Source organism: Chinchilla lanigera, unplaced genomic scaffold (assembly GCF_000276665.1).
Source record: "Chinchilla lanigera isolate Chin_1 unplaced genomic scaffold, ChiLan1.0 scaffold00051, whole genome shotgun sequence".
Taxonomy (NCBI): domain Eukaryota; kingdom Metazoa; phylum Chordata; class Mammalia; order Rodentia; family Chinchillidae; genus Chinchilla; species Chinchilla lanigera.
In genome coordinates, this window is record NW_004955452.1 from 14,277,168 (window position 1) to 14,289,593 (window position 12,426).

A 12,426-nucleotide genomic window follows, 5' to 3' on the forward strand; every position below is an offset into this window, starting at 1 on the left:
CTCTCTCTCTCTCTCTCTCTCTCTCTCTTTCTCTCTCTCTCTCTCTCTCTCTGTGTCCCCCCTTTTTTGGTAATGGAGATAGAATCAAACACAGCCTTTTTATGAGTACATACTAGAAAAACTTGGCGGGTGGGTAAGGTGCTTTTCCATAATGGAGAACTGAGAAGAGGAAGGACAGTGATGGGTTGCTGACACTTAGCTGGCTTCCCTGTTGAAGTCCTTTTCTATTCCTGGGAACTTGGCCTTTATGCCACTTTACAGGCATTTGGTAACTTCCTGTACTATCACCTGGCAGGGCTGACACCCACCTCTACTATATAGACTGTGACTCATGCTATTAAGCTAATTTGCCCTGGTCTGTAATTTCCCCTAATGAAGGAGAGGAAAGGGGAGTAACTCTAGGAAGAGTTCCCCTAGATCTAGGCTTAACAGTGTAATCTGTGTGAGCTCAGTGGGAGATACTTATATGGAGTTGGTGGTATAATTAGAACTAGGATTGAATCCCGACTGTTCAACTCTGCTTGTCTATAAAATGCAGGGAATAATGCAGAATAATTGTATTGCCTTTATGTCTGTGTAAAGTGTTTAGACATACTATTTCATCCTTATAGCTACCCCAAGGGACAGGTGACATTTCTTCTGAGAACTAAAAATAACATAAAAGTAGTAACAGAGAACCTCTGCCACAGTACAATTGTATTGTGGCTCTTGTACAGTACTAGCGTTTTCTTGCTCTCCCTCCCGCCCTCTCTCCGTCTTTTTGTCTTTCTCTTTTTTGAGACAGGGTCCTGCCTCGGCCTCCTGAGAGTTGGGATTACAGGCATCTGCCACCATGCCTGGCTTTTCTGCCTCGGTTACTCATGTGTCTTAGACTGAGCTGCTGAGGGTTATGGCTTTGCCTTGTTCCTTCTGTGGTCCATGTTCCTCATGGTCTTAGATGTCAGACATAACTTCCTCCTACAAAATAGGAGGAAGCTCTGGGTGGGCAGAGTGAATAGGTTGGGTTGAGCTCGTTCTTTCAGGCAACTTGTGTTCAGTTTCTTCATTGCAGACCCACTCCGATTATCTTATACTTTTCATCTGTGAGGCAGTCAGGACAAGAGGCTTTACTGGTTTCCTGATTCTTTTTATAGGAAGCATCGGAGAACACGAGACCGGTCCAGGTCCTCCTCCTCCTCCTCCCAGTCATCTCACTCCTACAAAGTGGAAGAGTACCCTGAAGAGACAGAGGAGAGAGAAGAGAGCACCACAGGCTTTGACAAATCAAGACTGGGGACCAAAGACTTCGTGGGTCCAAGTGAAAGAGGAGGCGGCAGAGCTCGGGGAACCTTTGTAAGACCTTCCTCTTTCATTTAAGTCCCTGGCTCCCTCCAGTTCTGTGTATGTTTCATCAAAATAACAGTTTTGTTACCTCTTACTAGCAATCCAGTGTACAGACCCTAGATGCTTTGATTCTCCCATCCATGCTCCTGAAGCCTTCCATTTTTGGTTATTTTTCTGTTCATGATTATTTAGTCTTTTAAAGCTTCCCATCTTAGAAACATTACCCCCACCCCTCACGTTGAATTCTACTGTTTACAGGGAGGCTTTTAGGCCATGTTTATTCTTTGGGCTGTAGACTTGGGGTCACTAGAAAAGAAAGGCCTAAAACCAGTTGGACTGCATGTGACTGGGGGATAGGTGCCCGTTCTGTGCCAGGAAAATGTTTGAACCAAATGCTAGGAGTTGGTCTCTTTCTGACAGACCTTTGTCTCATCTCACCACCACCCTCTTTTATTACCACAGCAATTTCGAGCCAGAGGGAGAGGCTGGGGCAGAGGCAACTACTCTGGTAACAATAACAACAACAGTAACAATGATTTTCAAAAGAGAAACCGGGAAGAGGAATGGGATCCAGAGTATACACCCAAAAGCAAGAAGTATTACTTGGTATGTGTCTGGGCTAACCAGGAAGAGCCAGAGGGCTTTTGGTTCATATAGTAGCAGTTTCCAAGACCTTCCTTAATTGGTCTATCCAACCCTGTAGTTAAATGTTTGTGCAGGCATATTGCACTGGGGATGTGTACTTGTTGGACAGTACAGTGGTAGACTTGGCTGTCCTCAAGACAGTTAAGTCAGTACTGGCTCCAGTAGGGATTGTCATCTAAAATGCTTATGGATTCAAGGGTAAGAAGTGTTGCTCTTGCCTTTTTAGTTTGTGAACTTACCTTACTGCTCACTCACCCACAGCTTCTATCATTCCCAGAGCAAGATTAATAGAAAAAAAGACAGCTCACAGATCTCTTTGAGGAAAAGGATTTGTCTCCAAAATGAAATGCCCCTGGGGGTTCTGAGATCTAAGCTGTGGATCAGTCCCATTCTCTTTTGGGCTTCTCAGTGTGGGGCCTTTCTAGGCCAAGTTATGGGCCAGTGAGTGAGGACCCTTGGCCTTGCTGTGTGTCACAGAAGGCCCATATCCAAGCAGGTATGACTTAGTGTTGTAACCAGTGTAAGCTTGTTGCTGACCATCCACCATTTGAATGGCTGGCGTGGGTTTGCATTGTCAGTTACATAGTTTGGAAACTCAGGTTTTTGTGTGGATGACCGTGCATGGCCATCCTCACTTTTCTAGGGCCACTCAAAGGCTTTTGGAGGACCCTTGAACTTATGTCTAGAGTAGTGCAGTTGGCTGGGCCCAGGATGGATGCTGCTGTGGAAGGAAAAATTAAAGCCATACAAAGCCCCTCTAGCCTGCCTCTGACTGTCCCCTGAAAGAGGTTTGCCAACCTGGTTTTTTAGTATGGTGTGCATGCAGTTGTGGACAGAACCAGCTGGCACTTCAGCTAAGCTGACCTGCAGGGCAGTAAGGCCCTAGTTTATGTGAGTGGATGGTATAGACTTTCAAGTTAAGGGACAGATGAAGTAACAACTTCGTTTCCAGAATGCATTCTTGTTCTTTCATTGGATATGTCCATTCATCCTAGGGGATCATCAGAACAGGGCTTGTTTTGAGATGTCAGATTTTTCTTCTACTGTGCCACCCTGCCTCGTTGTATACAACTGAGGAGGGGAAGAGGGGTGAAGTGGGAAGAGCTGGGGCCCTAGATGTGTCTGACACCCCCTACTCCCACCCCCCACTGTGCCCCTGTGCTAGGGATTGAACCCTGACCTTTGACTTGCTAGACACCCATATCCCTAGTCCTGTCCCAGCTCTGTCTTCTGAGTGTTGCTCCTTTTCTTAGCTGCCCAGAAACCCAGTTCAGACATCATTTCACTAAAAGTATGATTGGCTTTCTCAGATTAATCCTTTTTTTGTACCGGGAATTGAACTCAGGACCTTGTGCTTGCCAGGCAGGTGTTTGTACCACTGAGGTATATCCCCGGCCCTCAGATTAATCCTTTGAGGAGTGATATACCAAATATGGAGTTACTGTAGGTTACTCTTTTCTCATTTGTATAGTGGACATAATGATGGGGTATATTTGAGGAGTAAATGAGTTACGATTGTTTTTGGTGCTAGATGGTTAACATTAAAATGTGCAAGTTAGTGTCTCAGAATTCCTAAAGCACCCTCCTGACACCCTTAGATCTGAACCAGTGGCATTTTTCAAGTAGGGGACAGGGAAGAAGAGCAGAAAGGCACAAAAGACTGGGCTTGGGGGGCTGGGGATGTGGCTCAGTGGTAGAGCTCTTGTCTTGCGCAAGGCCCTGGGTTCGATCCCTAGCACCACATACATTAAAAAAAAAAAGACTGGGCTTGGGCACAGGTCCTTTGAGGGAAAGGTGTGTCTGGGGGGGTGGGGCACAGAAAAGAGAGCTGTGTTACTGACAGCTGTTTCTTCTCCTCAGCACGATGACCGAGAAGGCGAAGGCAGTGATAAGTGGGTGAGCCGCGGCCGAGGCCGAGGAGCCTTCCCCCGGGGTCGGGGCCGGTTCATGTTCCGGAAATCCAGTACCAGCCCCAAATGGGCCCACGACAAGTTTAGTGGGGAGGAAGGGGAGATTGAAGATGATGAGAGTGGAACAGAGAACCGAGAAGAAAAGGACAATTTACAGCCCACAACTGAGTAGGGGCCACTCTTGATGGGAGCCCTTGGCCAGGGGAGAGAGGCACTGGGAAGATGGCTGGTGAGCTGAACAGAGGAGCCTCAAGAAGATTCTGAACATCCCACCCCCACCCCCACCAGCCGTGCAGAACCCTACTACAGCGGAAAGTGTCCCTGGTGCTGCACCCACTGGACGGGAGGCCACCACAGAGCCTGGGGTCAGGCCCAGCTTGGCAGAACATGACATGTTGGGCTCTAGCCATGTTTCTCATTTGTTGTTGGTGTATGGGGTTGGGGGCTAGGGGAGGGGAGGGAGAGCGATGCTTGATTTTGGTTTGTTTGCTATTAGAAACCACCAGTTTTTAATTTTCATTTCATTTGGAGATAAGAGGACTAATTTGATGATTTTCAGTCTCTTCTCCCCTGACCTGATTTTAAAAGGCCCCTTTTTTTCTTTTCTTTTTTTTAGACATATGTAGTAATAGAAAGATTTAATTTGGGCAACTTTGATTCTTAAAAGAGAAAGCAAAGCATGTGAATAAACATTGAAGTGTTCACCTCAGTTTGGGACCAAACTGCTTGGATCTTTGTAAAATCCAGTTTTGTATGTCGAGGAGGAGTTTAAGGCCTTTCTGACCACCTTACGTTCCCCTTTTCTGCGCAGCTGTGTCACATGGAGTTGCTCCTAACCACTTCCCATGCACCCCGCTCCTGTATTTTCTGATTTCTCCTGGGCTGGGCTTCCCATTCTCCACCAGCAGCTCCAATGTCCCAAACTTTCTAGTCCTGCTGATCCTCAGCAACAGGGGTGGAAACTGGAGGGCAGTTTCTGGTCGGTTTTCTAAGATACTTCTGAATTCTATTATCTTTACAAATATAAGATGAGAAAATAATTTTTTCAATATTTTTTATTAATCTTTTTATAAAATGAAAGAAACGCCTATGATCGATTAAGGAAGGTGGTTATGGCTGGGTGATTCTTGGGGTTATGTGGTTTTTTTTGGTTATTTTTATCTTTTTAATCTTAAGCTTTAAGTTGAAACATTCTCAGATGTTTGGGGGGAAACATCCTCTTATACTGGGGTCCTTTCTCCTGACGAGGAGGCTGTCCTGAGCAGGTGAATCATATGGCATCTGTGCATATGCTCTATGTGGACTGTACCCTCCTCTTCCCCCCAACCTTTGCTTGGGTTGTTGTGCTTTCCCCTTACTTTGCTACATTTCTATAGTTAAGTTGGTTTTACTTGAATGATTCATGTTTAGGGGAAAAAGAAAAACACTCTTAAAATTTGTTTCAACTCCTCCTGCAAATAAAAACAATAAAAGTGGCGGGTGTATGTGGGCTGTGTTCATTGTTAACCCTGAGTGTGTGCTCCTTCAGAGGGTAATAGATACCGCCCACAGCAGTTTCAGGAATCCCGCAAGAGAAAATTCTTGTGAGGGGCAGGGCCCCAGCTGCGGCTCATCCCCTTCAGCCTGTTCCTGCAACAGCAGAGGAACGGCCTCTGTTCCCCTGCGGAGCAGTGACTCTTCGTTCCTGCCCTAGTGGTTTTGCTTCATCCTGAGCCTTGGACAGCCCTGGAGAAATCAGATTGTTTTTACTATACTGTAGTGTCATGAACAAGAACTTCGGCTCCCTCCTTGCTTTAGCAGTGAAGGGCTGTGGCTAACAGGCCCGGCCTTCACTGTGCACTGCGCAGGAAGGTTACCTGGCCTGGCAGGAAGTGTAGTCCACACGGGGTGGGCTTGTAGGGGCCCTAATCTTCAAAATTTGTTCAGCTCCAATCATAAGTAGGAACTCAAAGTTATACGTGCCTTCTCTTTTTAATGAAACCCAACTCAACCTGCCGAGTAGGGTTTGCTCTCTCCAGAGGCGGCAAGAGGTGGGGAGCTCCTTTCAGGGATGCATAGGTTTGAAGCATACAAGCAGTACCTTTCCAGGAACTGGAGCTACCAACTTTTCTATCCAGACCTTGGCTTTAAGGGCTCGCAGCCAGCTAGGGGCTCCACCCTAGCATGTGCTTTTCCCCACCTCTTCACCTGAAGCTAAAAGCTTTTGAGCCAAGAGGGTGGGCCCAGGCTGGGCGGAAGGGAGAGGTTGCTAGCCTAGAAAGGGCACGTGAGAAAGCTGAGACCCCAGCACAAGCCAGAAGCCCTGGGGGCCCTCACCGCCAGAATAGGGCCAAACCTGCTGAGCCAGGCCGCCCCCTCTCCCTCGCCCACGTCCGCTCCCAGCACCTGCGGCCTGACCTTTGGCTGGTGTCTCCGCCTTCTTTGCCCCGAAGACTCACCCTCCCTAGCCCAAAACAGTGCTCAGTCGCCAGCCGGACGGGCCAGGCTCTGGAAGGCGCCCCGGAAGTCATGGGTATGTGCGGAGGGTCTGGGGTGGCTTCTTTGTGCTGTGTAGAACGGTAAAAACCTACACCACACTACCGCCGTCCTCTGCACTGGGCTCGGGGTCGCCTGGGAGCGCTTCCGCTTGGCCCCTTCTGAGCCGCGACCCCGGCCGGCCCTCGGCCCGCCCGCCCGCCCGCAGAGGTCCTGGTCCTGGCCAGATACCGCGCCCGGAAAGAGGACGAGCTGAGCCTGGCGCCTGGGGACGTGGTCCGGCAGGTGCGCCAGGGGCCCGCGAGGGGCTGGCTGCGCGGAGAGCTAGGGGGCCGCTGTGGCCTCTTCCCTAAGCGCCTCGTGCAGGTAAGGTCGCCCAGGGAGCAGGCTGGGGGGCTCTCAAGGCTCTCCGCTTGGGAGCTGAGAGGACCTAGCCAGGCGTTCATTCCCAGGAGATTCCAGAAGCCCTACGAGTTGCCGGGGAGGCGCTGAGACCACGCTGCGCGCGCCGCCCACGTGAGCGCCCCGGCAGTGGGCAGGGGGTTGCCGCAGGCTGATAGGCACGCGCAGGCCTCGCCGCTCGGGCACAGCCGCGTCTGTGGGAGGGGCCACGGAGCCGGCTTGCGGCCTGTGATTGGTTCAGAGGACAATGCTCCGCCCGGGGGCGGGGCCTTGGGCACAACGGGCATGCTCGCGCCCAGCCCCTCCTCCAGTCCCGCGGACCCTGGCTTTGGCTCAGTCTTAACTCTTGTACAACCAGGGCAGCCCTCCAAATCTCGGGGCCCGCAAAGATGGTGCAAAGTGAACTTCAACTACAGTCCGGAGCAGGTGGACGAGCTGAAGCTGCAAGCTGGGGAGACTGTAGAAGTGATAAAGGAGGTGAGGAGATAACACTGTGAGAGGCGTTGGGGAAGGGGCATTGGATAAACCAAGGAGAAGATAAGAAGGGTGAGGGGCGAGAGGGGAAGGGAGGGACAAGGAAGAGTGGGTCCTTGGGCAGAACCGAGAGTATAGGATTTCTAGACACCCTTGCGGCGGAGCCAGATGTCCCTGCGTCCTCCCCTCCCCAGATTGAGGACGGCTGGTGGCTGGGGAAGAAGAACGGGCAGCTGGGAGCCTTCCCATCCAACTTTGTGGAGTTGCTGGACAGTGGGCCCCCAAGTGAGACCTGGACCCTGGAACCTTGGGGCCCCCTGGGACCACACTGACTCTCCAGTGATCTGGTGGCATGAACCTGTGATTCACACATTTTGACCGTGTGACCCCTCTGGTGCCCTCCCATGACCTGTGAATTAGCACCTCACTAACCTCACTCTCCCCAACCAGGTCTTGGTAACACAGACCTGCCTTCCATCAGCCCTGGTCCTCAGCAGCCTCCCAAGGTAAACTGGGTCCGAGTGGGCACAGAGGTGGCGAGTTTCTCTTGGGCTGGTGGGAGGCTCATCTTGTTGTCCTGTCCGCCCCCACTAGCTGGCAGGCCTGACCTTTGACAGCCCTCCAGACTACCTGAGGACAGGTGAGCACCCAACCAAAGAGGTCGCCCCACTTCCAAGCCAGGCTGAGGGAGGAGGGCACCTTGAGGGAGGGGAGAGGGCTGGCTCAGGTGACCTGACCTTGCCCCAGTCTCCCACCCTGAGACCTACAGGGCCCTGTTTGACTACCAGCCGGAGGCCCCTGACGAGTTGCCACTGAAGAGGGGGGACGAGGTGAAAGTACTGAGAAAGGTGGGAGAGGAACTGATGGGGGAGGCTCGGGGATGGGGGCGCTGAGGGGGTGGGACCTAGGAGAGGAGCTTGGGGGACCTGGCTCAGCTCCCTACCAGCATGTTTTTCTCCCAGTGCACAGAGGATAAAGGCTGGTGGGAAGGAGAGTGTCGGGGCAAAAGAGGCGTTTTTCCAGACAACTTTGTGCTCCCACCACCCCCAGTGAGTACAGAGCTGCACACTTAGGTGGCAAGCTACTTGGGACAAAGTTGGCAGTCCTGACACACACTGGGCACAGACAGAAGGGCATGGGACTCCCTAAAAGCAGCCAATACATATGGCACTCCTTGGACCCTAACTTAGGGTGGGCTTAGACATGTGGGGAACCCCTCTTTGGATTCTAATACTGCTTTTTCTGTCTAGGTCAAGAAGCTGGTCCCACGGAGAGTGGTATCTCGGGAATTAGGTGGGTACCTAGGGAGCCTTGCATTAGGGGTGTGCTCTAGGAAACCCACCAGTCCAGTGACCTATAAACATCTGCAGTCCCCACAGCAGTTTAGCTCCCCATAGGAGCTCCCTCCTTTGTGGGTCAGGGCCTGGTAGGAGGGTATGTAAATGAATGTGTGGGTCAGTTTGCAATTGTTAATATGTGAAGGTTTCTCTGTGTGTCTTGGAGGGTGACTATCCCAATTTAAGGAAGGACCTGTGTGAGTCCATGAGACTGGGTGTGTGTTTGTGTGTCTTGCTAATATGTCAGTGAATAGCTCTGTGCATGTGTCTATGTGTCTGTAAGGATGTGTCCTTTTAGTTTTGAATGCAATATTTGACACATGCCAAAAATACATATATTGTAGCCAGGTGTGGTGGCGCACACCTGTAATCCCAGCACTTGAGGGGTTGAGGCAGGAGGATCACTGCAAGTTCGAGGCCAGCTTGAATTGCATACTGAGACCCTGGTTCAAAACAACAACAGCAAAAACAAAAAGAATACACATTATTAAAGTAGTAGGAGGGGCTGGGGATTTAGCTCAGCGGCAAAGCGCCTGCCTGGCAAGCGCAAGGTCGTGAGTTCGGTTCCCGGTACCGGAGAAAAACCAAAAAAAAAAAAAAGTAGTAGGAACCAGGCCAGGAGGCATGTGCTTGTAATTCCAGCACGTGGGAGCCTGAGGCAGGATGATTGTGAGTTTAAGCAAGTTTGAGGCCAGCCAAAGAGATCCTGTCTCAACCAAGCAAAACAAAAAAACTTTTTTTTGGTACCAGGAATCGAACTCAGGACCTTGTGCTTGCCAGGCAAGTGCTTATGCCACTGAGCTCTATCCCTGGCCCTAAACAAACATTTAATACTAGAACTGGTAGGGGTGAGTTGTTCAGTGATAAGAGTACTTGCCTCTCATATGCAAGGTCCTGTGTTCAAGCCTTCATACCACAAACAAATAAAAAACCAAAACAGTGAATACCCATACTCTGTCATCCAAAAAAGAACTAACACACGGCCAGTAGTTTGTGTGTGCCTTTCTTTCCTGTCCAGCACTTCTCTCAGCCCCCAAGGTAGCCACTATTTTTTCTTTTTTGCTACGGGGAATCAAACTCTGGACCTTGTGCTTGCCAGGCAGGTGCTTATGCCGCTGAGCTATATCCCTGGCTACCTGTAACCACTATTTTGAATTATTATGTTTATAATTTCCTAGAGTTTGTGTAAGTTTTCCTATGTACATAAATATATGTCTAAACAGTGTATCAGTAAATCTATTTTTGCTTTTTTTTGTGCTTTATAAAAGGTAGCCTAAGTTATAGTCCTCTGGCCCTTGCTGTCTTCAATCAGTATTATTTCTGGGCTGGGGGTATAGCTCAGTGGCACAGCACCTACCTGGCAAGCGCAAGGTTCTGAGTTCGATTCCTAGTACCAAAAAAGAAAATTATTTTTAAGCTCCATCTATGTTATGTGTAGATGTACTTCATACCTTTTTTTTGTTTGTTTTTAGACAGTCTGCTGTGTAGTCCATACTCACGTTGAACTCATTATGTAGTCCAGGTTGGCCTTGAATCCACAGCAGTCTTCCTCCCTTAACCTCCTGAGCTGGTATTACAGGTGTGGGCTACCATGTCTGGCTTTTTATTTTTTAGTTAAAAAAATTTTTTTTTATTAGTATGTTTGCCAAACCATATATACATTCATCATTGGCTATCCTGACTCTTAGTAGCCTGCCTTGTGTCTGCCAGACCCAGGGTGTATTTATTTATGTATTTATTTATTATTAGTAAATGTTTAGTGAAAACCAACTGGTTCCAGGGATATAGCTCAGCAGCACAGCATGTGCTTGGCAAGCGTGAGGTCTAGAGTTTGATTCCTGGTACCAAAAAAAAAAAAAAGAAAAGCAACTGTACTTCCACTTCATGAGGGCAAAAAGAAATCATCGTTTACAAGAGTATTAAAATATGAAATAGGCCTATATACAGAAAACAGGGTGTATTTATTTTTGCTTTTACCTTTTCCTCTCTTTTATTCTGCCCAAGTTTGCTCTGCAGAGCCAGTTGCTTCCTTACCCGTTCACCCTTCACTTTTGAAATAAACTTTGGCACTGTTAAAAAATAAATAAGTGAAGGGGCTGGGGATTTAGCTCAGCGGCACAGCGCCTCCCTGGCAAGTGCAAGGTTGTGAGTTCGATTCCCAGTCCCGGAAACACCCCCCCCCCCAAAAAAAAAAAGAAAGAAAGAAGCGAGCCAGGTGTGGTGGTGCACGCCTATAATCCCAGCACTCCAGGGAGTCTGAGGCAGGAGGATGGCCTCAAGTTCGAGGCCAGCCTTGGCCACATAGAAAGTTCAAGGCCAGCCTGAACTACACAGCGAGATGCTGTCTCAAAAAAAAGAAAATGTAATTTCATCATGGAGAACTGGTGTATACATACATATCTCATCTTGATCCTTTTTAATTCCCATTCTTCTCGCCTCATTTTCCCCATACTCAGATCCCCTTCACATTTCCACAGTCTGTCTTTCTATTTCATATCATTTATCTTTTATTTTTCCCTTTAAATAATTTATACTTTGGGTTTCTCATATAAGAGAGATCATGCAGTATTTCACTTTCCTTGTCAGGTATATTTCACTTAGCATTATAGGCTCAGGGTGCACCCATTTTTTTACAGATGACTCAAATGTATCCTTCTTTATAGCTGAGTAGTTCTCCATTGTGCATAAACGTCACATTTTCTTTATCCATTCATTTGTCGATGGACATAGGCTGCTTCCAAGATTTAGCTATTATGAATTGTGCTGCTATAAAGTTGGGTATGCATGTATTACTGTGATCTGATGACTTTAACCTTTGTGGAAGATACCAACATGTAGCTGGGTCAGATGGGATTTCTATTTTTAGTCTTCTTTAATTTTTACTTTTGTGAGTACATGTTTGCAGTATATGATTATTTTCACAGGCTGGCAATACAGCTTAGTGACATAAGCACCTGACTGGCAAGCGCAAGGTTGTGAGTTCGATACCCAGTACTACAAAAAAAAAAAGATTATATTCATTGTGGGAAGCTCGTACATTTACATATCACATGTTAATTCTCTCTTTTTTCTTTTTTTTTTTTGTCTTTATGAGACAGGGTCTCACTATGCAGTTCAGGCTGGCCTTGAGCTCACTTTGTGGCTCAGGCTGGTCTTGAACTCGGGATGATCCTGCTGCCTCAGCCTCCCAAGTGCTGGGATTACAGGTGTGTGCCAGCACACTTCTCTTTTGATCCCCTTTCCCTCTCTGCTCTTGATTTATACTTCTTTGATGGCCAGAGGTGCCAAACATTTTCTTATGTGCCTGTTGCCCATTTGTACTTCTTTTAAGAAGTGTCTATTCATTTTAATTGCCCACTTTTTGATTGGGTCTTTTATTTTGGGGGGCCTAATTTTTAAAAATTCTTTATATGTTCTAGCTATTAGTAGAATATATAAAGAGAAGACTTAGTAGAATATTAGTAGGTTGGCTCTTTACTCTGTTGCTTTTTCCTTTGTTGTACAGAAGTTTTTGGATAGGATCCCATTTGTTTTTTGTTTTTTGTTTTATTTTTCCGGTACCAGGGATCGAACTCACGACTTTGCTTTTGCCGGTGCTGTGCCACTCAGCTAAATCCTCAGCCCCTAGGATCCCATTTGTTGATTGCTGGTGCTATTTCTTGTGCAATTGGGGTTCTGTTCAGAAAGTCCTTGGCTTTATCTTCCAGCAGAGTCATGGTGTCTGTTTTTATATCTAGGTCTTTGATCCATTTTGATTTGATTTTAGTACAGGGTGAGAGGTATGGGTCTCTATTCACTCTTCTGCATGTGGATAATCAGTTTGTCCAGCATGTGTTAAGGTCTTTAAAAAAAAAAAAAAA

The 12,426-nt window shown here is 48.0% G+C and overlaps 2 protein-coding genes across 5 annotated transcripts in view; both read left to right on the forward strand.

Moving 5' to 3' along the window:
- Positions 1-5,354, forward strand: part of Thrap3 (thyroid hormone receptor associated protein 3) — a 49,367-nt gene extending 44,013 nt beyond the window's left edge. For all 3 annotated transcript variants that reach the window (XM_005395183.2, XM_005395182.2, XM_005395184.2), the window contains 3 exons: positions 1,134-1,332; positions 1,786-1,929; positions 3,829-5,354. In XM_005395183.2, the coding sequence (XP_005395240.1) occupies positions 1,134-1,332; positions 1,786-1,929; positions 3,829-4,050 (565 nt within the window). In that variant the 3' untranslated portion in view covers positions 4,051-5,354. The remainder of the gene's footprint in view (positions 1-1,133; positions 1,333-1,785; positions 1,930-3,828) is intronic.
- A 672-nt stretch (positions 5,355-6,026) lies between these two features.
- Sh3d21 (SH3 domain containing 21) overlaps positions 6,027-12,426 on the forward strand; it is a 12,670-nt gene continuing 6,270 nt past the window's right edge. Inside the window, exons 1-10 of one of the 2 annotated variants that reach the window (XM_013519503.1) lie at positions 6,027-6,390; positions 6,562-6,719; positions 6,806-6,869; positions 7,114-7,232; positions 7,424-7,514; positions 7,680-7,735; positions 7,824-7,869; positions 7,977-8,077; positions 8,192-8,278; positions 8,480-8,522. In XM_013519503.1, the coding sequence (XP_013374957.1) occupies positions 6,042-6,390; positions 6,562-6,719; positions 6,806-6,869; positions 7,114-7,232; positions 7,424-7,514; positions 7,680-7,735; positions 7,824-7,869; positions 7,977-8,077; positions 8,192-8,278; positions 8,480-8,522 (1,114 nt within the window). In that variant the 5' untranslated portion in view covers positions 6,027-6,041. The remainder of the gene's footprint in view (positions 6,391-6,561; positions 6,720-6,805; positions 6,870-7,113; positions 7,233-7,423; positions 7,515-7,679; positions 7,736-7,823; positions 7,870-7,976; positions 8,078-8,191; positions 8,279-8,479; positions 8,523-12,426) is intronic. The other variant, XM_013519504.1, reaches the window with a different exon arrangement.